A 25,217-nucleotide genomic window follows, 5' to 3' on the forward strand; every position below is an offset into this window, starting at 1 on the left:
CCCCCCCCCCTTTATTCTGGAGGTCACTGGAGCAGTTTTCGTGACCTATTAATAAACTACTTGAGAGCGTTAACAATACAACTAGTCGGGCTAGAGTTTGGTTACCTTAAGGGTCGGGAGACTCAAATCCTGAGGTCCTCAAAGTTCCGAGAAACCTTCCTAGTCCTGCCTCGCCTTCCTCACCTCCATTCACAATCCTGGTGTTGCCATCTCCTTTGTCACGTGGCTAGCAATCATTGTGTTTTTTTGTTTGTTTTGGGGTCTGTGTTTATATTTTTAAATTGTAGCCCAGAAGAACTTGCCGCCTCCCCATTAGAAAGATCAAAACATTTTAGTTTTTTTAGTTTTACAGTTGGATAACATTTAAAATAAACGTAAAATTACATAATCTTTGCCTTGCATAATCATGATATAGTTATACATTGTTACTGAACTTCTTTTCTTTTCTAAAGCACTTTCAAGTATGAAAAGTAGAACATTGGAATATGTTTTCCATCGCTCAGAATAGCCTGTAGTATTATCCCTGCTTTTGGGTCGTTTAAAGTAACCACTATTTACAAGGGTTTAAGTGGGTGTGTTTCCCCTCCCCCCTTCTATAGGCTATACTTGGTTCCTTTTCTAGTGTACTGTCTGACCAATTTAGAAATTTTCAGTTGTCTACAGGCGTGTCATTTGAAGCTATTTTTCTTTTCTTATAACAATGGTGAACACTTTTGAGTAATAATTTGTTTTCTAACTAAAGATATTTCATTACGTTTCTGTTGCGGTTTTGATCCCGAGTATTTTTAGTGTTAATCTATAGATTTAGAAGAATGTTCTATTATCTGTTTCTTCGTGTCAGTTTTCCTAGTAGTTCGGTAAATTCCTATTATATAAAATACAAATACATTTCTCTGTTGTTTCTACAGAGGTTACTAACCACTTTCTCAATTTGAAAAAAAGATGTGTTCTGAGTTTAAAAACATTTCAAAAACTAAATATGAAATGTAGTGGTTTTAAGTGTACATTGATTGGTTTCCTCTAGCATGTATTTTTTTTATGGTTTTGGGCCATTTTCCTTGCTAACAGTTACATCATGTCATGTGATACGTGCAGTGTGATGTGTAGTCCTAAAAATAAGGCAAGGTAAAAATGCTCATCCCTTGGGAATTTAAAAAATGTATTATAAATGTGAGATAACTGTCCTCAGTCATGGAATTCTGATTTCGATTTCCTCTAGGTTTATCCAACAAAGTCTGCAGTTCCTTTGACCTTTAGCATATTTGGTATATTTGTTAGCGATCTCATGATTTGAGGTGGTTCATTTTTAAATTTTCAAGTGTGCACCACTTGGAGGGAAACAGATGTGACAAAGATTCTTACTATCTGTATTATGGTGAAAATGATTGGTCTCAGAGGACTGCTGTATTCAAGTATATATTTAATAAGTATTTTTAATTTATGTCTGTAGGCAGTTAAAAGAGTGATCAGTTAAGTATTGAGAGAGTCTTGAGGTATGGTGGGGTTTTTGGCCCTTTCACCTTTGTGAATCCATTTAAGTGAAGTATTTAGAAGTGTTCCTGCATCTTTCCTGAAAGCCTTATTCAGAATTTTAGCATTTGAGTTTTGTGCTTTACAGCAGGTGAGATGTTCAATCTTTATATGATTTTCTTCCTGCCTACACATGTTGTTTCTATGGTTAAACCTGCAGAGCACACTTTCATTGTTAGATGACTTATCATTATCCTGTTGAGGAAAATTCTGGAAGCTAGAAAATGAGTATACCTTAGTTCACTTTTGAACTTTTATCAAGGTGAGAAGAAAGGAAAACAACTCTCTTTTTTTTTCTTCTTCAAACACTGCCAATACCCTTCCATTTCTAGTCATGCTACATTGTAGCCAGTGTCTGTACCTCCTCTGGATTTTATAGATTGACCACAGATTTTAATTGTATTTTAAAGTGAATAACAGCTGATAGATTTGTTCTGTTTGATACAACCTAACTCATGTAATCTGTAAACATGGGGCCATTTTGGTTGATGAAGCTGATTTGAGAAGTTACTTTAATATTGAGTGGTTCTAGTTAGAGGAACTTTTCTAAGTAAAGCTTAGTTACCTTGTTGTAGTACTAGAAAAGCAATTTTTTTAAATTCTGTGAAGAAACATACTAATCCGTATTCAATTTTCTAAATAATCATTGAAAATTGTGTGTTTAAAGAGTAATGCTTATTCCTCTTATATTTGTCAGCTTCCTTGAGAGGGGAGTTCAGTAGGCGTTATTATTTTTCTTCTTGGTGAAGTCATTAGATACAGAAATTAAGTGATTTCCTTCCTGGAAAAAGAGGGAATTTTTTTTTAATTATTATTTTTTTCTTTTTTTTAACCTTCAGCATCTTTCCATTGCCTTGAATTTGGAAAGGAAGGACTAGTGCAGACTGAGTATATGGTTCATCTTCAGTTGATTGGGCCAGAGCAAATCTTACTATTGAGTGGTTTCCTTAGTTTTAAAGCACCTTTTCTTTGCCTTCTTTTTCTGTTTTAAGTAAGTTTTTGCCTTTTGTTTAGACTGTTCTAGGTCTCCGGAAGCATGTTTTACATTAGGGCTCTTTTACTTGATCCCTTTATGAAAAAGTATAGGTGCAGGTGTCTCAAATAAAACAGCCCAAACACCTGGCCTGCCAAGAGTACTTGGATGATGTCCTTTGCCTAAAATAAGACTTTTAACTATTTCTTGGAAATCTATATTAAGACTGGTTTTTGAGTCTTCACATTGCTTCTGAAGATGTGTGTTTAAATTGTAGTTTCCATCATAATAAATTGCATGTTAGCCTCTGGGCATAGTAAACGTCGCGTAGAAATATTCTTGCCAGAATGTAATAATTCATGACACAAAGCGAGATTTATCAGTACTTGCCATTCCTTAAAATGTGAGATCAAAACTCAGTGAATCACAGTAATGGTTAAAAAAGACAGTATGAATGTAAAAGACAAATATTCCACTGTGGTAGAGGTCACCAACATTTGAAGGCCACGAGAAGACAGAAAGTGGTGTCTTTGGGTGTCACTTGCAATTGTGGACCACAATTGCAATTGTGGGTCATAGGAAAAGATCAGTATATATGGATGGAAGGGTCACCGTTATTAGTTCAGTTATCATTTGTTCCCACGTTATGGTGTGTTGCCAGTCTTTTAGGATGTAGGGTAGAATGTATAGGAGAAAATGACTCGATAGGTTTGATTTATCAAAAAGCCTGGATTCCAAAAAGACTGAAATAGATGTGTTTTTTTGGTTTGTGTGGTAAGCTTTTGTTGTCTTTCATCAAATAAAGGTAAAGCAAAAATGGAGGGTGTGAGTAAACTCTTCAAAGTAGAGAGTGCAGTTCATATTTATGGATAAGAAACAAATTTGAGTAGTCTGAAAGAGAAACTTAAAGATTGTATATGAAGATTTTAAACAATACATCAAGAAGCCCTTCAAGGTAGACACCTTTTAGATTCTTGTCTCCCATGGGTAGTGGTGTCTGGGAACTGACAGCTGCTTAATACTTGTTAGTTCTTACCTTCTGTAAGGCTTGCTTTTCTAAGCTTTTCAGCTAGCTCTATACAGTTTTAACATTGGAAGGCCCTAGCCCCCACGGAATTACTTAACTTTGTGTTTTATTGTTGTTGATTGTAAACTTGCCTTTTTTCCCCCTCTAGTTCTAACTTTTTAAAAATTACAATTTCTCCCCAAGCTTTAAGAGTGAGGGAAGAATAAGGCAGAGGTAAATTCAGCACAGTTTTATCTAAATGTTATCAAAAACTCTGGTTCTTGTTACTTGAACCAGGAATCCCAAATGAGATCTCACTCTGAATTTTAAGTACAGCAGATTCTGCCCTTGTTTAGAAAAAGTTGCTTAAGTGGCATCAAACTTAATGGAGTCTCTCACCTTTTAATTTCTTTGTAAAAAGGGAGCAGCTTAAGGTCAGATCTGGTTAAATTCAGTTAGAGAGGAAGTGTTGAATAAAAAAGATGAATCACAATTTTGTTGTTAGAGTATTAAATAAAAAATTGCTAAAAACTGATATCTAGGCTTTCATTTGCTATTTGGCCTTTGTGACTGCTTATTAGCACCTCCACTGGAGGGTGTGAAGGGATAGAGGTGAAAAGCTAATTAGTTTAGCTTCTGCTGTTTGGTAGCATAGAGGCTTTGTAGAAATACTGGTCTGATAAGTTGAACTGTCAGGGAAGTTTCATTAAACTGTTCATATGTTACCATGGAGCACTGAGGATGTTTGAAGAGCTTACCATATTTCAAAAGATACTAGATTGCTGTTTTTCAGGGTTTGTGTGTGTGTGTGTGTGTGTGTTTTCAGTTAATCTTTAATTCAGTATTCTGAAGAGATAGGGTCGATTTCACTGAGATCTCTAGAGTTGAGTCAGGGACCTTCCCCTTACCCCAGCACCCTAAGAAGAAGGTGTTTGCTTTTGAATTGCTTGGACCCCTTTGAGAAATCTTCGATTTTAGGTTTTTTCAGAAACACTTGTATTATTAGAGTTGTTAGAGATGAGATAAAAGTCCATTTTTCCTTCTTTGCCTTTTGTGAGCTAGACTGGTAGGAAATGAATTCAGTGATAAGTAAAACAAATGTGATCTTACCTGTTTTGTAGCTTGGTCTTTTTTTTTTTTTTTCCACTTAGTTACATATCAGAGATTTTTCATGTCAAGATAAAGTTTTTTTTTTTTAATAACTTCATAATATTCTATTGTATCTTTTAAAGTTTGCTCTCTTTTTTTTGTATTACAGTTCTTCAGTAAAAGAATTGTGCATATATTCTTAGGTATCTGTGAGTATTTCTGTTCAATAGGTTCCTAGAAGTGCAGTTACTAGGTAAAAGTTTGAGTAGTTGCATTTAAAATTTTGATAATGCCTTCAAAGGCTTATGTAGCCAAATTTAATAGTTTAAAAGTATACTTAAAAAGTTGGTCAGTCTGAGTGCATGTGCTTGGCAGTGTAAATGACGAGAACTTGAGGTGGACAAAGTCTGTCCTAGGTTCAGTTGGTTCCTGCTTCCTGTTAGATTTTCACTTTATGATCAGACATCCCCATTAACTTCATAATGGATCTCCATCCGATGCATTTACTGTAGAATATGCAGGTTAACTAACATATATATTGGTCCACTGTCTGTCAGGCATAGTGCTACCTCTAAGAGTTAGAAATAAAACAAGCCATTAAGTTAAAATTGCTCAGTCATGTCTGACTCTTTGAGACCCCATGGACTATGCAGTCCATGGAATTACTGGAGTGGGTAGCCTTTCTCTTCTCCAGGGGATCTTCCCAACCCAGGGATCAAACCCAGGTCTCCCGCGTTTCAGGTGGATTCTTTACCAGCTGAGCCACAAGGGAAGCCCAAGAAGACTGGAGTGGGTAGCATATCCCTTCTCCAGTGCATCTTCCCAACTCAGGAATCAAATCAGGGTCTCCTGCATTGCAGGCAGATTCAAGGAAAAGGAAACAAGCCATAAGTTTCCTTTTAAGAAATATACAGTCAGTGGGGGTGACAAAATTGGGTCTTTATTTTCCATTATGACCATGATGCCATGTGAATGCTTATTAGATCCTATAGAGGAATGAGACCCTTAACTCTCCCTGGAGTGAGTGGGAAATACTTTAAAGAGCATGTGATCTTGAGCTAAAATTTGAGAAGCAAAGGTGCAAGGGCATGGAAGAACCTGGAAGTATAAATAAGATTGCAGTGGCTAGGCTGGGGACAGGTGGAAGATGAGGCTGAGTGTAAGAGGGGGCAGATGAGTGCCGTGTGGGAGTTTGGGTTCATCCTTACCCTAGTGTCACTAGGATTTTAAGTGGAAGGATTTTAAGCAGGAGCACAGCATGGTTGAATTTATGTTCCCTCTCTTTTTTCCCCTGTTTTCTCCTCTTTTAGTAATCGTTTTGGTAGTGAACACTAGGTTGAAGGCTTGCTGAGACAGGAAGAAAGAACAGTTGGGAGAGTATTGCTGTTCTGGGTTGGTGTAAGGCCTAAGAGATTCTGAACTAAGGCAGTGGTATTAAGGATGGAGTGACTGGTTATCATTCTGTCTATCGAACCCTCGCTGTTTAACCTTGGTATTTAGTCAGAATGTCATCTCTTTCTGGAAGCCTCCCCTGATCCCTTTAGGCAAAACACAGAGCTTTGTCATCTAGGTTTACCTTCACACCTAATTTCTGTTTTATCTTTGGCATTGATGACACTGCTGTGGTTCTTAGTGTCTCCAGCATTAGACTGTACTGTAGTCTGTTACTCTTGTCTGATATTAGTGTATGTTTAGGTTAGATATCTATAGTAGATTGTAAACCAGAGATTGGGATCAGGGTTTATTCACATGGGGAATGTTGAAGGGCCGGAATTGGTTTTGGAATTGATAATTGGGGGCAGAGGTGTTGAAAGTAGCTGTATGGGCCATGCTAAAAGTAGAAGTGTTAGCCACTCAGTGGTGTCTGACTCTTTGCAACCCATGGACTGTAGCCCTCCAGACTCCTCTCTCCATGGAATTCTCCAGGCAAGAATACTGGAGTGGGTAGTCATTCCCTTCTCCAGGGGATTTTTCTGACCCAGGGATTGAACCCAGGTCTCTGGCACTGCAGGTAGATTCTTTACTGTCTGAGCCACCAGGGAAGCCCGATGCAGGACCCTTCCTATCCTTTAGGTTTCAAGTTAAGATGTTTTCCCCCGGGAAGCTTTCTGTGACCCCAGCACCCACTCTCAGCCTGTGTGATGGTGTTGTTCAGTTGTCCGGTTGTGTCTGACTCTTTGTGACCCCGTGGACTACAGCATGACAGACCTCCCTGTCCCTCACCATCTCCTGAAGTTTGCCACTTGTTCATGTCCTTTGCATCAGTGATGCTGTCCAGCCATCTCATCCTCTGCCCTCAGTCTTTCCCAGCATCAGGGACTTTTCCAGTGAGTTGGCTGTTCACTTCAGGTGACCATAATACTGGAGCTTCAGCTTCAGCATCAGTCCTTCCAGTGAGTATTCAGAGTTGGTGTCCCTTAGGATTGACTGGTTTGATCTTGACTCTCAGGAGTCTTCAGCACCACATTTCGAAGGCATCAATTCCTTGGCTCTCTGCCTTCTTTACGGTCCAGCTCTCACAACTGTGTGAGGGTCCCCTTAGGATTCCCTGATCAGAGTGTCTTTACTGGTCCATGTCATCCTCATAGACACTTGCTGTGGAGCTTTAAATGCTGTTGGCATTTTAATAAAATGTTTTTTGGATTTCTCATTGACTTTCCTCTAAAGACTAAAATTTAAAATTCTTGTGTCTAGCAGTTAAGTCCCTTCCAGTTTAAACTTAGCCTTATGTGTAGTATATGATAATGCACTGGGCTTCCCTGGTGGCTCAGTTGGTAAAGAGTCTGCTTGCAATGCAGTAGACCTGTGTTCAGTTCCTGGATAGGGAAGATTCCCTGGAGGAGGGCATGGCAATCCACTCCAGTATTCTTGCCTGGAGAATCCCATGGACAGAGGAGCCTGGCAGGCTACAGCTCATGGGGTTGTAAGAGTCGGACATGATTTAGCAACTAAACCAATGCAACATTGTAATAACTATACTTCAATAAAAAATAAACTAAAAAAAATAGGCATGGGTCTTCCCTGGTAGCTCAGACGGTAAAGAATCTGTCTGCAGTGCAGGAGATCTTCAATCCTGGGTGGGGAAGATCCGCTAGAGAAGGAATAGGCTAACCACTTGGGTATTCTTGGGCTTCCCTGGTGACTGAGCTGGTAAAGAATCCCCCTGCAATGCGTGAGACCTGGGTTTGATTCCTGTGGTGGGAAGATCCCCTGGAGAAGGGAACGGCTACCCTCTCCAGAATTCTGGGCTAGAGAATTCCATGAACTGTATGTATAGTCATGGGGTGGTAAAAAGTCAGACGCGGCCGAGCGACTTTCACTTTTCACTTACAGGTTTGGATTGGAATCCTGCTTCTGTAGCTTAGTAGTGGTGTGCTCTTGGGCATGCTACTTCTGAGCACATACTCAACTTATACTGTTATTGTGATAATTAAATGAGGATGTGTATGTAAAACACTTAGCACAGAGACTGACACTGTAAAAGGTCAATTAATGTTAGTGAACAGCAGTCATGATAACAATCTATTCTCCAGCCAAGCCCTGCCCTGTTGGCATAGGAAAGTATTAGGAACTGGGGTGGTGAGGTCCACCTTATTTCTTTGTTTTATGGAAAAAAATTTGCCTCCCACTCCCTCTTGTATTCTGTAACAAATCTACATTTGTAAAAGAAAAACTTTCCAGTGTGTTCCATAATGTAACTTTTGGCACTTGATCACAAAGCTGCTTTTTCCCTCTCTTTCTCAAGAAGCTGTGCGTGTACCAACCACCTGCTTCATTCAAGTTGTTCTGTGGATCATCTCCCAAATCCTTCCCTATTATTTCAATTGTGTCAGTTTCTTGATTGGTATTTCCTCGTCTTTCTCTGCTTAGCACAGTCTTATGCTTGAAAAGCCTGCCTCTGGGTCTCTGACTACTGCAAGCCTGTCAGTGAGTGCTCACAGTGCTCACTGTGTCCTCGGCACTCTATCTCGGTGAAGTTAGTGAGCACGCAAAGAAAGATACTAAGGGACTTTCCCAGTCTTGAAATATAGTTAACAAATTGACAACTAGGGGAACATTCAGATAATTTTAATTGAGTGGTGACTTTAAGTGCGTTGTACAATTTAAGCAGGAAGAAAGTTATGTGAGTCTGAATAGTCTGGAAAAGTTTTTGTGGAGATGTTGTGTATTGAAGTATTAAGTTTGGGGCTTAAAGGGTGGAAGGGCCTTCAGTTAGAGGCAACAGCATAGGCAGAAATGATGAGTTGAATCTGGGGGTGGTCTCTAGGTCCATGCCAGTTGGTGCGCTCGTTTTGATGCTAAGCTCCACCTTAGAGAATTTGGACTCGTGAGAAAGGTACTAGGAGCTCTTCTTGAGTAAAGAAGTGAAGTGATGAAAAGGTAAGGAATGGATTAGACGAGGGAGCCCCTACCTCCGGGCTGTGCTCCTGGCAGATCAGTGGCAGCCTTAGATCACAAATAAAGCGCACAGTAAGTGTAATGTGCTTGAATCATAGCGAAACCGTCCCCTCCCCCCACGCCTGGTCTGTGGAAGAATTGTCTTCCACAGAATCAGTTCTTGTTGACCAATAGGTTGGGGACTGCTGGGTTAGAGGACTGAGACTTCAGTCAGAAAGCTGTTAAGATCATTTAGGTGTGAGCTGATACACCCGGGCTGGGTTTGGATTGGTACTGCTAGGAATGGAGAGGATATACCAAACCTAAATGGTTCCCCCTGCCTCCCAACCTGAACAGCTTTATGAGAAATAAATGGGAGGATTTTATCTTAAAGAAGGTGAAATTATGAGGGAAATGACAACCTTCTCTTTTCTTAAGAGCTTTCCTATTTGTGTCACCTAGTTGGCTTTTCTGCAGACTTTCAGGCGCTTCTGAAGTCTGGAGGAGACTTTGACAATTCTGCTGTGGTGACCGCCTTAGTTGTAAGTTCTTGTTGTATCCTGTCTAGATTATTGCAATAACTTCTTCACTGGCCTTTGACTTTTTACTTTCTTTTAATCCATCTTATACAGCTGTTCTCTGTAGCACAGTTCTCGTGTCACTCCATATATGAAAAACCTTTAATGATTTTCTGCTGCCTTTAAGTCTGAGTAAAAACTGGCTTTTGAACGTTGTCCATTAATGATCTGGCTTCAGACTGCGTTTTCACCTTTTTCTATAGGGTTTTCTCTTGTTAAAATATGCTTTATAATTCAAACAAGTTGATCATTTCGTCTAACCTCCAGGATGTCTGCTTTTCCCATACCTTTTCCTCTCACTGGAATGCCCCATTACCTTCTTTTGCCTCCGCCTTTTACATAATGAAATTTTAGCTAACTTTCAAGCTTCAGCTTAAATTTTGATGACTTCACACACCCTTCTCTAACCATCCTTCCTGTGTCTTTTTTCCCTTTGTACAGAGTAATGAGGTAATGGTGGAACGAGGTTAGTAGAAGCCACATTATGGGCAGGTTTTTCTTCCCCATCTGATTTTTGCTTCTGTTTTCAGTGCAAGTGCGGTTGTTGGCCACCCAAATGTCCAGACCCTTCCCTTTGGGCCTTGGCAGCTAATCAACATTGTTGCAAGGTGGATGCTGTCAGTTTATTCTTGTGTAACCGGAGTCCTGTCTTGGGAGTTTACAAGGGAGTAAGGTGTGGCTTTCATTTGTAGGTGTGGAGTTAGTTTGTGACTTGCACTATTTGAAGCAGCCAGATATGTATGATTTTTGGAAATCTATGTTTAGAAATGTATATGTATGTATATACATCTGTAGATACAGAATCTATCTCTAGAGAGTGGCTCTCAATTGGGGGGTGTGATTTTGCCCCCTTGGGGACATTTGGCATGTCTGAAGGCATTTTTGGTTGTCATAATTTCTAGGAGGGAGCAGCGGGCCTCTAGGCCAGGGATGCTGCTAAACCACCTGCAGAGGCACAGGAGAGACCCCCTTCCCACAGCAGAAACTTACTCGGCACAAGGCGGTAGTGCTGCGGTGGAGAAGCTCTGTCCTGGGGTGTACTTTGGCTTCCAGAGTGTCACTTGTGTTAGGAGGAAGTTTGTTCTTGAATCTATATTGCCATTTATAATAATCATACGTACAGGAAGGGGCCTTAGAGGTCATGTATTTGAACTGTATTCTAACTTAAATCCCTCAGAACAGTGTTCTGCACAATATTAATACAACGAAAAAAGATGTTTATTTGTTAGAGGTGCGAATACTTGAGCAGTATTCAGTATAACGAGGAGAAGGCAATGGCACCCCACTCCAGTACTCTTGCCTGGAAAATCCCATGGATGGAGGAGCCTGGTGGGCTGCAGTCCATGGGGTCGCTGGGAGTCGGACACGACTGAGCGACTTCCCGTTCACTTTTCACTTTCACGCATTGGAGAAGGAAATGGCAACCCACTCCAGTGTTCTTGCCTGGAGAATCCCAGGGACAGGGGAGCCTGGTGGGCTGCCGTCTATCGGGTCGCATAGAGTCGGACACGACTGAAGCGACTTAGCAGCAGCAGCAGCAGCAGCATAATGAAGTGCATTGTGAATCTCATCAGCGAAGTTTTTCCTAACTGTGTTTGCCTACTGAACCCATTTGACATCTTCCAGTCCCCAAAATGCTTCCTTGGGACTGGGATGGACACTGTTAATTTTAATTAGGTAGTTCAAATTTTCATAGCCTTTTAAAGGACCTTGATAAGATAGCCCTTCTTGTGTCTGTTAAGCTTACTGCTGAATCATAGTTTATGTCAGTGGCTGCAGGTGCATTAGGTCCATCTTTTTTTTTTTTTTTTGGTCAGATTGTGGTTTATTAGATGAACTAAAAGTTGGAATATTTTAGGTTTCTTTATTCTGAGTGTACAAGGTAACTTTACTATCTGTCCCCACCAGTGAACTGGAAATTAAAATCACAGCCAGAAACCTACCACTTAGCTTGTAATGAGGATTAATAAGTTACTTATAGCTTTTAATGCTTTGTATTCTTTGGAGAAGGGTGATTTATCAAAAGGTGTTCTGCTGTTTTTGTAACACTCAAGTTTGACAGTTTCTCTCTGCTCTAAATTGTTAAGTCACTACAACGTTTTTGGGATTTAAGTGGGATGGGAATTGTTTCCATCAACATTTTGCTCATTATGTTAAATTTAAGAACATTTTTGTAATATTTTGCCTTATTCACATTTTTTTGACTCTTTAAAAATTTACATTATTTTTGCCTTCTTCCCTTGTATTATACAAGCAATTTGTGTTTATGGAGGAGACATTACATAAGCCAGAAAATAAAAAACAAAAGAATCTTACCACCTCCTTTTTAAAACTGAAATGAGGTCACAGTATACATTTTATTTTTTAACACCTTTTTTCTACTTAACAGTTTTTCGTTTTAGTAATATTTGCTTTTTTCCCATAGGTTATAGTAATAGTGCAAATAATGGGCTCTTGTGCCAGGCAGCACTAAGTTAAGTAATTGAAAGTATTTTATGTAATCATTTCTGCAGCCTTCTGAGGTCAGTTCTGTTATTTGCAGATGAAGTTGAGAGAGCAAAATAGTTAAATGATTTAAATATGGGTGGTGCCAGATGTGAACCTGTACCTGCTCTCTTACCTATGCATGGTGGGTTTGGGGAGTGATACTGCATCTCGGCACAGCATTTCAAGTCAATGAGGGGAGGCGGGTGTAGAGTCCAGTATATTTTTTTTTTGCAGTTTTGATATAGAAAGATAAAGATTTCGGAGTTAGGAATGGAATTTCTTCTGAAGATGTCACTTTTCCCCTTCCCTGTTTATTGAGACACATTGTTTAGTAACTGCTCTTTTCATTGTACTCCATGGGGATTTTGAGACCAAGGAGGGAGTGTGAGCAAAATACATTTGCCTTTGAGGCGTATATGATTAATGTCAAGTTCTCAGATGTGCTTTCAGAGGGTCAGAGAAATATTGAAAGAGGTGGGATTTGAGTCAGCATATTTTTCTTTTAGTTGCAGATTTTAAAGAAATAATTCTGAAATAACTTTGGAATGTTGATTGCTTAAGCACCTTCTGTGGTGTGATGTTAATTACAACCCACTTTTTATGTGTGCTGGGTGAGCATGGGTTTTCCATAGGTTTTGTGGAAGCTGTGTAACATCTGTGTCCTTGCTTGGGTCCCAGAGGGAGGCTGCTTCCTGCCATTGCTGAGACAGACTGTAGTGCTTTGGGGCAGTAGGCTCCATCTACTCCTCTCACTCGTCATATTAACCATCTGACAGTGATAATGTGCCTCCTTGCACGGCTAGTGCTAAGTCGCTTCAGTCATGTCCGACTCTTTGCACCCCTATGGACTGTAGCCTGCCGGCTCCTGTGTCCCTGGGATTCTCCAGGCAGTAGTATTGGAGTGGGTGGCCATTTGCATGGCTAGTACCAACTGTATATTGTTATCAGTTTGAACGAGGATATTGAGTTGATTGGAAGATCAGATAGTGGTTTTTGTTTATGGTAGAAAATGCTTTTCCCATTATTAAATTGACTCAAGGTATTTTGAATAAAGAGCTTATTACATTGGTTCATCTGCCAATTGAACCAATGTAATAATACAGCTATGTTTTAAATTACATTAGAAATTACTTTTAAATTTAAAATCAAAAATAGGAAAAGTGGACATAGAACAGTTAGTTACACAGAATGCTGTATGCCAGCAAGTCCATAAGGATGAAACTCTAATCCTCAGAAGGTCTAGTTTAATGAATATAGGCTGTTTGTTAAAGGCATTACAAGCTTAGAGTAAGAAAATTTTGGCAATTACATAGAGCGGTAGACATGTTTGACGTGTAAGTGTATTGGTAGCTCAGACAGTGAAGAATCTGCCTGCAGTACAGGAGACTGAGGTTCGATCCCTGGGTTAGGAAGATCCCCTAGAGAAGGGAATAGCAATCCACTCCAGTATTCTTGCCTGGAGAATCCCATGGACAGAGGAGCCTGGTGGGCTACAGTCCATGAGTCTCAAAGAGTTGGACATGACTGAACAACTAACACTGTTCTCAGTCATTTACTTAAGGTAAAGAGTCTTAGTGTAGTACTACATGGCTCACTATCCTGTGTTGATTTTTATCTAAAGATAAAATGTTTGACCAAACTGAAAGTTGCCCTCATTTTTTTGAGAGAGGAGGAGGTTGCTTTTAGTTCAGTGATGCACAAACTTTTTGATTTCAAGGCCCCTTTTCACTTTTAAAAAATGTCGAAAACCACAAAGAACTTTGGTGGGTTATTATCAATAGTTGATTAGAAACTTCAAGAAATTTAAAGAATAATTATTTACTGGGACTTCCTGGCGATCAGGTGATTAGGACTCTGCTTTCACTGCCTAGGGCACGGGTTCAGTCCCTGGTTGGGGAACTATGATCCTACAAGCTGGGCAGTACGGCCACACAGTAAAGGGAAAAAAAATTAGTAATTCATTTAAAAATCATCAACCTATTACATATTATGGACAATACTTTTTATCAGAACAACAAAAATTAAGTGGTAATGGCATTATTTTACATTTTTGCAAGTCTTTCTAATGTTTGGCTTAATAGAAAACAGCTGGGTTCTCATATCTCCTTCTGCATTCATTCTGTTGTGATAATGTTGTTTTGGAAGTATGTACAGAAAATCTGACCTCATACAAATGTGTAGTTTGGAAAAGAGACAAGTATTTAGTAGCCTTTTAAAGTGTGCGTATCCTTTGACACTGCCCACACTTGACGAGTAGTAGTTCATAAAGGTTAGCTGCACTGTGGAATTTAAAGCCGTATCAGTGAGCTTTTCATACTCTGTCAGATTAATCCATTTGGTCTGTCTTAACACTTACTTTTACCCATGCACGAGTTTCTAAGGAGCATTGGTCATTTGATCACTAACAGAGTTATGCAGCTCTTCCAAAGGTTGACACATTTCATTATGTGGTATCCAGTTCTCGTTCACTAATAATCAGCAGTAGTCTGTTTAATCAGAAATGACTAAGTATTGGGGAAATGTTCCAAGTTTATGGTGGTGGATACACATTTTCAAAATACTTATTTTTGCATAATAACTCAGATTTTATCATTAGCAACAAACCTCATATTGGGTTTCCTTGGAGTGACAGGTTCACTTTGTTCATTTGCAAGAAAATGTCTGCTCAATATTCAAGTCTGTATAATCGTAGTTTGTCAGTTGTTCTGCCAAGTAAAAATAGTGTTACATGGAAGAAGCTTCTAGTTCAACTTGTAACTCAGTTTTCTTAAAGCAGTAGAAGTGCTCTATGTGTACTTTCCCTTCCATTGCACAGAATATTTAGATACACGTATACACATGCACTGAAGACTTGAGTGGAGATTTAATAAAGTTCCTAATTTCTGTATTTCATCAAGGATATCAAAGTTCATTATAATAACCCTTTAAAAAAAGTTTTATTTTTTTAACTAAATGAGTAAAGAATACAGTGACCAGAGGCTCTTAGTACATTTAGGTACCTCTGCTTTGATTTTTGCTAAGGTACCAGCAGTTTTGCTCAGACTTGTCTTGGCATCCTTATCGCAAACGTCAACACTGTGGAAAAAGGCAAATAATGTTTAATATTATTATGAAAAGTTTGATCTTGTGGACCTCTGAAATGGTCTGTGAGCTCTCAAGAAGTTTGTAGGCCACACTATAGTACCTGCTGGCTTAGTTCTTTACATAGATTTCCTTTTACTCTCAGACCAGACAAATCAAAAGGGATGAAGAAGAGGCACACTGCTGAGGTTTTTAGCTGGGGTTACTCGGTGAAAGCAATTTCCTGAGATGATAAAACTGGGTGAGAAGTAAAAAGAAATCCAGTTTTGAGCTTCAGGGGGCTTGAGGTACATAGAGGTGAGGATGTTGATTAGTGCACCTGAAGGTGTTTTTCTGAGTGACCAGAGGACTTACACATTGCTATCAAGATTGTTGCCAAGGAAGTGAGTTGAGAGAGAAGAGGGCAGAAGGGACCTTGCTGTCAAGGACGTCGGGAAAGAAGAATTTCCAGAAGAGTGGGGTGGTCAGCACTACCTCATGCTTCAGAGAAGTCAGATAGAATGGGGACTGAGACTTGAGCATGGGATTTGATAATGAGATTGCTTGTGACCTTTGCCAGAGCCGTAGGAGTAGAAGGCAGATTACAGAACAGTGAGAAGGGCAGAGGCAGCTATTTATAACTATTCTTTCAAGAAGTTGTGAAGAAAAGAGACACATTGATTGGGCAATTAATTTGAGAGGTGGGCCATACTGAGAACAGTGGAAAAAAAAGAAAATTGATGAAATAAGCTGGCATTACAGGTGTGATACAGTAAAACTTTTAGTATGATCTATCTTACAGAGAAGTGGGAAGCTGACAAACATTGGATCCTTTGGCCAGAAATGTACAGACATTTGGCATACAGACTTTGGGTAGGGAATGAGGAGTTCTTACTAATTCTTTTCTGTTTGATTCCTGGTGTTTAGTTTGATACATTTGCTTTAAATTCACTAATTTCAAGAAGTTTTAAAGCTGTTTTTCTTTTAAATGCAGATGATTTGATTTTAACAGTCTGTGACTACTTTCAATGTATGGTAACAAATGACCAAAAGGAAGGATGGAATTCTTTTCTTTTGTAGAGTTGTGGCCCCGCCCCAACACCCTCCCCTTTTGGTTTGAGTGTTCTCTTGAAGACAGAGTTTGGTTAACAGCCTCCATGATGTTTGTATTAAAAACATGTGTGTTGTTTTCTAATGTGTTTGTATTTCTAACTTTCTTTTCTTCTTTCTCTTCTAGTCTGTTCTCTGGGGAGGCGGTAAGGGGCTGTGGAGCTGGCCTCGGCACCGGGAGAGGCTGGACTTCCTGTCTCTCTGTGCTGAATGGCTGCGATGGCGCCCGCTCTCACTGACGCAGCAGCTGAAACACACCATATCCGGTTCAAACTGGCTCCCCCATCCTCCACTTTGTCCCCTGGCAGTGCCGAGAATAACGGCAACGCCAACATCCTTATTGCTGCCAACGGAACCAAAAGAAAAGCCATTGCTGCAGAGGATCCCAGTCTAGACTTCCGAAATAATCCTACCAAGGAAGATTTGGGAAAGCTGCAACCACTGGTGGCATCTTATCTCTGCTCCGATGTAACATCTGTTCCCTCAAAGGAATCACTGAAGTTGCACGGTGTCTTCAGCAAGCAGACAGTACTCAAATCTCACCCTCTCTTATCTCAGTCCTATGAACTCCGAGCTGAGCTGTTGGGAAGACAGCCAGTTTTGGAGTTTTCCTTAGAAAATCTTAGAACCATGAATACAAGTGGTCAGACAGCTCTGCCACAAGCACCTGTAAATGGATTGGCGAAGAAATTGACTAAAAGTTCAACACATTCTGAGCATGACAATTCCAGTCCCCTTAATGGGGGAAAACGGGCTCTCACTTCATCTTCTCTTCAGGGGGGTGAAGTGGTGGCATCTGAGTCTGGGGACTTGAAAGGGGGTATGACCAATTGCACTCTTCCACATAGAAGCCTTGATGTAGAACATACAACTGTATTTAGCAATAATAGCACTGCAAACAAATCTTCTGTAAATTCCATGGAACAGCCGGCACTTCAAGGAAGCAGTAGGTTATCACCTGACACAGACTCCAGTTCTAACGTGGGGGGTGTCAAGTTAGAGGGTAAAAAGCCTCCCCTGTCTTCCATCCTTTTCAGTGCTTTAGATTCTGACACCAGGATAACAGCTTTACTGCGGCGGCAGGCTGACATTGAGAGCCGGGCCCGCAGGTTACAGAAGCGCTTACAGGTTGTGCAAGCCAAGCAGGTGGAGAGGCACATACAGCATCAGCTGGGTGGATTTTTAGAGAAAACTTTAAGCAAGCTGCCAAACTTGGAATCCTTGAGGCCCCGGAGCCAGTTGATGCTGACTCGAAAGGCCGAAGCTGCATTGAGAAAAGCTGCCAGTGAGACCGCTGCTTCAGAGGGACTTAGCAACTTCCTGAAAAGTGACTCAATTTCAGAAGAATTGGAGAGATTTACAGCCAGTGGTATAGCTAACTTGAGGTGCAGTGAACGAGCATTTGATTCCGACATCACAGACAGTAGTTCAGGAGGAGAGTCTGATATCGAAGAGGAAGAACTGGCCAGAGCTGACCCTGAGCAGCGCCACGTACCCCTGTGAGTAGAACCATGCATAATGTCGTTTTCATTATGGAGAAAGACTTGGTGAATTCCCATCATGGGAAGACAGGGCTTCTTGGTATGATGGGTGCCTACAAACTGTTTTGTCTTTTTCCTAATTTTAGGTGGGGGTGGGGGGGAACATAGATACCTGCTAGTGAAGAAATGGAAGGTATTTTTGGTTTTGTGTTGCTGTAGGGTAAAAGCTGCTAATTTCCCATGGAAATCTTATTAAGAGAAAACTAGAAGACTTCTAGTTTGTAAAACTACCCATTCTTTCATAGTGAACAATTAGATTTCTTTTGAAACCATATGTAGGATGTTTTGTAAGTTTCTGAGGCTTGGCTTCAGATTGTTTCTAGTAAGTGGGGCAAAAGTTTAGTTGACCTAGTTAAGTTCTCTGGAATTTATGGTTGCTTTTAATTGAGCTTTTAGCAGAGAATGTACCTGGTTTTCACTTTTGACATTTGAGATTTCCTTATAAAAAAAATAAGGACTTATAATCAGGAAGTGCTTCAGAGTATTTTGTAGGTTGTCTCCAAGCATGATATTCTGTCACAACCTGATTCTCTTCGTAAAAGAAACCTTTATAGGTTTGGGTTTTATTTTCTTTCAGCTAAGTTAAATGTATTGACATATTTGGGATAAATTCTTACTGGATTTTCAAAATGTGTTGGGTTGAGGAAAATTCTCCATAAGCTCTTTGTGGCACTTTACATGGACCTGGTAGAGACATACATGATTTATCTCCTGGTCCTACATTTAGTTCTAAGATAAGAAAGTACAGTATATCTCCTTAAACATAGATCTGCATTTATCTAGACTTCATGAGAGAGGGAAACAAGAGTAGTTGGAAAAGAGGGGAGAAGAGTTAACTAGTAGATCCTCTTTGGGTGGGAATGTTGTGAAGTTTGGATTGCTAGAGAAGACTGGAGTAGGTGGCTATGTTGGAATAGTTGACTGTCCCTTGTCTGTAATAAAAAGGTGACTTACTGGAGACTTTATTGAGACAGCTATGCTTCTAAGCATAAGTAGATTTCCTTTTTTTTCCCTCCAGTTTGTTATAAACATGGATAATACTGTATCTGAGTATGAAATTTGGGTTTATGTTTCTGTTTTGAGTGAAAAAAAATCTGGATAATCGTGCTGGATTTTTTCCCTTTAGACCAAGTGCCATTATCACTTGTAAGCTTAGTGTGCTCAAGAGTCCACTTCTATATTCAGGTCTAAAGCAAATACATTTCAGAGCATTGCTGTAACATAGTTCCCTTTCCTTAAATGGATTAGTAGCTTCAGTCAGCTTGCCAGTATTTGTGGCATTACTCCCACTGACTTTGCTACATAAACTGCAGTTTTAAGAAACCTTGTCAACAGTTGAATATTCTGTTTGAGTGATTTTGTGTAAAGATAGTGTAGTTGAAGCCTTTAAAGTTTCCTGCACTTATCTTGTGTATTTGAAGAAAAACATCTAGAATCTATAAGAATGTTTTCGAGAGACATTGTATTGGCAACATTTCTTAGTTTTGGTAATGTTGTGGGTAACATTCCAACCCAGTGAAACCAGAATGCCTATGAGAGAACTTTTTTTACATCATGTAGTAGTCTGTTGACTTCAAAAGACCTCTTAGTCCACCTGCTTAGGTTTGGGCATTCTTCTCACAGTGGTTTGTTGATTGGAAGGATGTAAATTAAAAAGACAGCAAAGGGATTATTTTAGGAAACCTCTTGGGATCAGTTTAATAATGCTTTTAAAAGTTGAATTCCCATGCTTCAGATCGTATTAAAGTAAGGACGATTTGGGCGCTAAAAGTACTGTCAAGTAAATATGCTTTTTGCAAATTATGATATATATGAATTTAAATTAAAGCCACCAATAAAGTGCAAATACTTTTAACTTATTGTTTTAAGCAAGGTCACCAGATTGACTCCCAAGGTTGGTATTTAGCCAGGGTCTTTGTTGACCACCTGAGTATTTTAAAGGTTTTCAACCACTGGCCAGTGAAAGTGGAGACAGCGCTGTGATTAAAAAAGAGAAAGAAGTTCTTTGGATGCAGAGAAACCTTTTCTTTGTGATTTAAAGTCCCTCCCAAATCTCATAACTGCATTTATAATTCTTAAGTCCTAGAATAAGAAGTTAGTTAAAAAAAAAAAATAAAAAAAGAAGTTAGTTAAGTCTTCAGGGGCTTGACCCAGCTGGTGAATTTCAACTTTTTACCTCTTTGAACAGCCTGTCTAGTATTTCACTCCCTTGTTAAAGTACTGTCAGAGATAAAGTCACTAGATTTAGTCTGGTGGCCATAATGAAAATATTTAGTAGAGAAGATTTGAATTGTTTTTAAGTGATGTTGCTTAAATTACAAGTGGATGATGATTCTCTGAAAATTACAAGCTTTCACCAAGAATTCATTTGTGTTTTTCCTAACTTTTTAATAAAAGAGAAAAAATCTGTAATTCATTGTAAGTCCTAGGCACATGCTGTCCAGCAGCAGAATGATTGGTTTTATATATTGTCAAGAATTACATGTATATCATTGTTTTGTTCTGTTTTGTTTTTACAATTAGTGAATTCTAATATAGCTGGATGACACAGCAGAAGAGAAAGTATTTTCTTTTTCCTTGATTTAATTTTTTATGGTTAACTGATTTTATGTTTAGTTTAAAATTGTTACACCTTTTTGTTTTAAGCTTTTTAGAAGATCATCTGAAAATGTTTTATGTATATATCTTCCTGTCTTGGTACATGTACCTACTTCTTTGGAAATTCTGCACTACGTTGGGTTTGACCTATATTATTGTTTAGTAACATCACTGTGGAATGAGCAGGAATTGAAACATCATCTTAAATTCTTTTTATTGAAGTATAAATTCTTTGATTTATAATGTGTTAATTTCTAGTATACACCAAAATGATTCCATTGTACGTACATATTCCATTATACATAACGTTATACGTTATACATATGGGTTTTTTTTTTTCATATATTTTCCATTATGGATGATTATAGGATATTGAATCTAGTTCCTTGTGCTATACAACAGTAGGACTTTTTTTTTTTAATCTATTTTATATGTAGTATTTGTATCTGCTAATTGCAGACTCGTAATTTATCCCTCTCCCTTTGGAATCATAAGTTTGTTTTCTACACAGTTGAGTTGTTTCGTAAATAAATTTCATATTTTAAGATCCCACAAATAAATGATATATGGTATTTGTCTTTCTCATCTGACTTCACTTAATATGAATAATCTCTAGGTCTGTCCACATTGCTGCAAATGGCATTATTTCATTCTTTTTAAAAGCATCATCATCTTGAATGAGGGACTAGAAAGGAAGCTGTATGTTTCAATAAATACCTCAGTGTTTGGTTCTTAATTGTGGAAGTAGGAATAAAAGCGTTTAGTCGCCTCATGTGTTTATCATAGAACTGCTGAGTATGCGCTTGTGCTCCCACACTCTTCTGCACTTTGGTTTTTCTTTGTATTTCTCCTTTTCATATCTAAGTTTCGTACTGCTATTTTGTTCTGAATTCCTGGACCCATACTCAATTTTGCTCAATTTAGTTTTCATTTTCTTACCCTTGTACTTACAAACTTTTGTAGTAAGTACTTGTGAAGAAAAAAATTTTTTCCAGATATTAAATGTGTTTTTAGATCAACAGCTTGTGGGTTCTTACTGTTGTACCTTTTTTTTTTAAGCCTCATTCTTGGCTTCATTTTGTTCTCCCTGTTCTTGTTTTATTTTCATGGGTTTTTTGTTTGTTTAATTTATTCTAAACTTTATTTCATTTGTGTGATAGCTTCCTGAAGTCTGTTCTGATCAGAGTTGCGTAAAAGTAAACTAGATGTTCAGTTCAGTGAACTAAGTTATTTGAATTTTGGATTGTCTTGATTGTAGTGACTTTGCTCTATTTCTGAGGAATTTCATCCTTTTGGAGTTTATGAAGACTTCACGGTATCATAAATTACTAGCATGTTCATAGGTTTTGCTTTTTAAGTACTATGGAATGCTTTGTGTTGTAGTTCCTGCTTGAATTTGTTAAGTATGCACAAATGATGTTGCCAAGGATGGCAGTCAACTTGATTTGTCCTTATGTTCATGTTCCTTCTCCTCTCACAGAGTGATGGGAGTGAGAGATCTATTAGCTGGAAGCCTAACATCTAACCCTTCTTTACCTTAGACTAGCTTTGTTACCACTTTCCTAATAAAAATGAGAAAATTGATCTCCAAGGCTTAAACTGCTCTGAATTGTGACAACTCTATCTTTAACATCAATGGAGCTTTTCTCATCATCATCTTTTGCTTTTGGGGAATCTGAGGCAAAGTTCCTTGTGAGTCACTGGAATACCTTGAAACAAAATGGCTTTCTTGACTTTGACTTAGAGTTTTGATTCTTTTACCTTATGTCCCCCCAGCCCTTACCACCCCATAATCCATTAAAATGGTTATTGTATATCTTACTGGGTGTGATACATATGTGGAAATAAGTCTATTATGTTCTTAGAGAAGTTACTTTGGAGCCAAGTGAACTTTGACTTGCCAAACACCTTGTTCTAATCTAATCACTGATTGAATGCCCCAGGTTTTTCTGCTAGCATGCATATGACATCCAGTGGCTGAAATAGGAACTTGTGTGTTTTCTCCTCCTTCTCCCCCTGCCCCCTTTTTTTCTGAGAAGTTACGTAGGTAGTGAGAATTATTCTTAGTGCTTCTTGTGTGATTCTGAAGGCAGGAAGTTAGGCAGCAAGAATTTGGGGTCTACTTATTTGCTGCAGATCTAGATGCTCCAGATATTTCCTGTTGCCTTCGGATTGGTGTTTTCATTCTGTAAAACTGAGTGATGTACATTTGACCCTTGAACAACACTGGGGTTAGTGATGCCCAGCCTCTTCCTCTGTATCTGGATTCAGCCAACCACAGATCATAGTAACTGTTGAAAAAAATCTGCATCTAAGTGAATGTGCACAGTTTAAACCTGTGTTGTTTAAGGATCAACTATTTTCTTTTAAAGTGGTCATATGTAGGTACTTATGAACAAACATGTAAGACATCAGATGTCGTAGGTAAATAAACTGAATTTCTGTGCACAAAAAGTATATAATTTTGATGTGTATTGGAGACATGGGAGATAAAGATGAATACTTAGAACAGTGCCTGGCATGTACTGCTGCTGCTGCTAAGTCACTTCAGTCGTGTCCGACTCTGCGACCCCATAGACGGCAGCCCACCAGGCTCCCCTGTCCCTGGGATTCTCCAGGCAAGAACACTGGAGTGGGTTGCCATGTCCTTCTCCAGTGCGAGAAAGTGAAGTCCCTCAGTCGTGTCCGACTCTTCGAGACCCCATGGACTGCAGCCTACCAGGCTCCTCCGTCCATGGGATTTTCCAGGCAAGAGTACTGGAGTGGTTTGCCATTGCCTTCTCCGGCCTGGCATGTACTAATACGTAGTAAATGTTGGATGATAGAAATGAAATAGGAAGAGATCACAACTGGTTGATGGAACTGGAAAGAAAGGATAGTAGAAATGAGCCTTGAAGGTTGGCTAGGATTTTGATAGAAGGTTGTCTTTTGGTTATGGCCTAATGAGGTAGGTCAGTACAGGAGGAAGGCATGGCATAATCAGAGGACAGAGGCTGAATGGCTTTTTGGTGGCTAGAGTGGAGACATTTTAGAGATCTAGTAATACAGATAGAGTGTAATAATTGTAGTGTAAAAAGGAAAAGAGAAGATTCCAGAGGATGGTGCAGAAATGGATTTAATGGGATTAATAGCAGGCTGTATGGGTAAAACAGGGAGGGATCATCATAGATAATTGAAGTTTCAAGCTTCGGTGACTATTAGAACACGACTTGTAGAATAACCCTTATAGCTCATGAAGATCCAAGTTCTTTACTAGGGTCTTAAAAATGAAGGTTTCTGTATTCCTTATAAGTTCCAGCAACTGTTAAAAATTAGGAAATGGCCTTCTAAGCAGTCCTGTATAAATAGAGGAGGAGGGACTGAGCTATGCAGAGAGGCCTTGAAGCTTTACCTTGGAGACTTTGGGAATTGATTAATTTGTTTATTAGAGGTACTGAAGGCCTACTCTGTCCTGAGGTCCTAGGGATTATATAGGTGAGTAAGAGAAACACAATCGCTGCCCTGTCCTCGTGGGTAAACTGGCTAGAAAGAGTAATTAATTAAATATTTAAGCAAGTGATCATATAGTTAATGGTATATTTATAGTGGTTGTGGGTGCCATAGAAGCAAAGTTTGGAGTGCTGAGATGGTGCATATTAGGAACATCTAATTAAGATGGGTGGGGATGTCCTAGCATGTATCTTGAAGTCAAGTTGCATGTAACTTGAGACCTGAATGATGAGAAGGAATTGGTGGTGAACAAGAGAGGAGATGTGTATCAGAGAAAACAGACTGTGCTAAAGCTTTGGGAATAGGGGGTGCTTGATACTTTTGAAAACAGTGCAAAGTGTGAGGAGAGTAATGAGAAATGAGACCAGAGAGGTTGCTAGAGGCTTGGTCATACGGATAGGCTTGTAGGTGATCTCTGGTTTAAAATTCTCTTGTGACACCGTTGACAGTTTATCATTGGATTTTTTTTTTTTTTTTTAAGATTCTTTCTTACTGTTTGTAAGAGGAGAGTGGATGTGGACTTTGGGAAATAGTTAGACCGTTGTGGTAAGCTCGGTGAGACAATGGGGACTCAGCCTTTGGAGGGAAGAATGAGAGCACTGCGTAATTTGGAGGTAGGGTGACTAGGACTTGTGATTGACTGGATGCAATGAATGGATGTTGAGAGAGCGCGAAAGTAATTATGGGTGATTCCTAGATTTTTGACAGGTGTAACTGGATTGGATGGAACTGTTGGAATGGAGAAGGAACAGATGGGAGATGTTACTAAATGGCAGTACACCTTTACTAATTTTTATTTAAACATATTTGGCTCTTGGGCATTCCCAGAGGTTTCAGTGTCATTTGCAGAGCACCTTGTTAAATTCCATCAGTTAGGTAAAATTGTTTTACTAGAGGAGAAAAAGCTTGGAGTCACGTTATATTTCAAATGAATAGTACTTTAATTAGTTTTTCTATCCTCTCCCTGAGCAAAGACCAACATGGATTAAGTTACAGTCAGCCCTCTGGATCTGCAGGTTCCACATTGGTGGGTTCAACCAACTGAAGACATTTGTGGGGGAAAATTCCAGAAATTTAAAAAAGCAGAATTTTAATTTGCAGTTCTCTGGCAACTTTTTATATAGCATTAACATTGTGTTAGGTATTTTAAATAATCTAGAGATGATTTAACGGAGAAGGCGATAGCACCCCGCTCCAGTACTCTTGCCTGGAAAATCCCATGGATGGAGGAGCCTGGTAGGCTGCAGTCCATGGGGTCGCTATGAGTCCGACATGACTGAGCGACTTCACTTTGACTTTTCCCTTTCATGCATTGGAGGAGGAAATGGCAACCCACTCCAGTGTTCTTGCCTGGAGAATCCCAGGGACGGGGGATGCCT

The 25,217-nt window shown here is 39.3% G+C and overlaps 1 protein-coding gene across 4 annotated transcripts in view; it reads left to right on the top strand.

The window, feature by feature from the left end:
* KANSL1 (KAT8 regulatory NSL complex subunit 1) overlaps nucleotides 1-25,217 on the top strand; it is a 175,184-nt gene that overhangs the window by 27,580 nt on the left and 122,387 nt on the right. For all 4 annotated transcript variants that reach the window (XM_010832379.1, XM_010832380.1, XM_010832378.1 and 1 more), the window contains one exon: nucleotides 16,338-17,709. In XM_010832379.1, the coding sequence (XP_010830681.1) occupies nucleotides 16,421-17,709 (1,289 nt within the window). In that variant the 5' untranslated portion in view covers nucleotides 16,338-16,420. The remainder of the gene's footprint in view (nucleotides 1-16,337; nucleotides 17,710-25,217) is intronic.

This window comes from Bison bison, unplaced genomic scaffold (genome assembly GCF_000754665.1).
Source record: "Bison bison bison isolate TAMUID 2011002044 unplaced genomic scaffold, Bison_UMD1.0 scf7180017861046, whole genome shotgun sequence".
Taxonomy (NCBI): domain Eukaryota; kingdom Metazoa; phylum Chordata; class Mammalia; order Artiodactyla; family Bovidae; genus Bison; species Bison bison.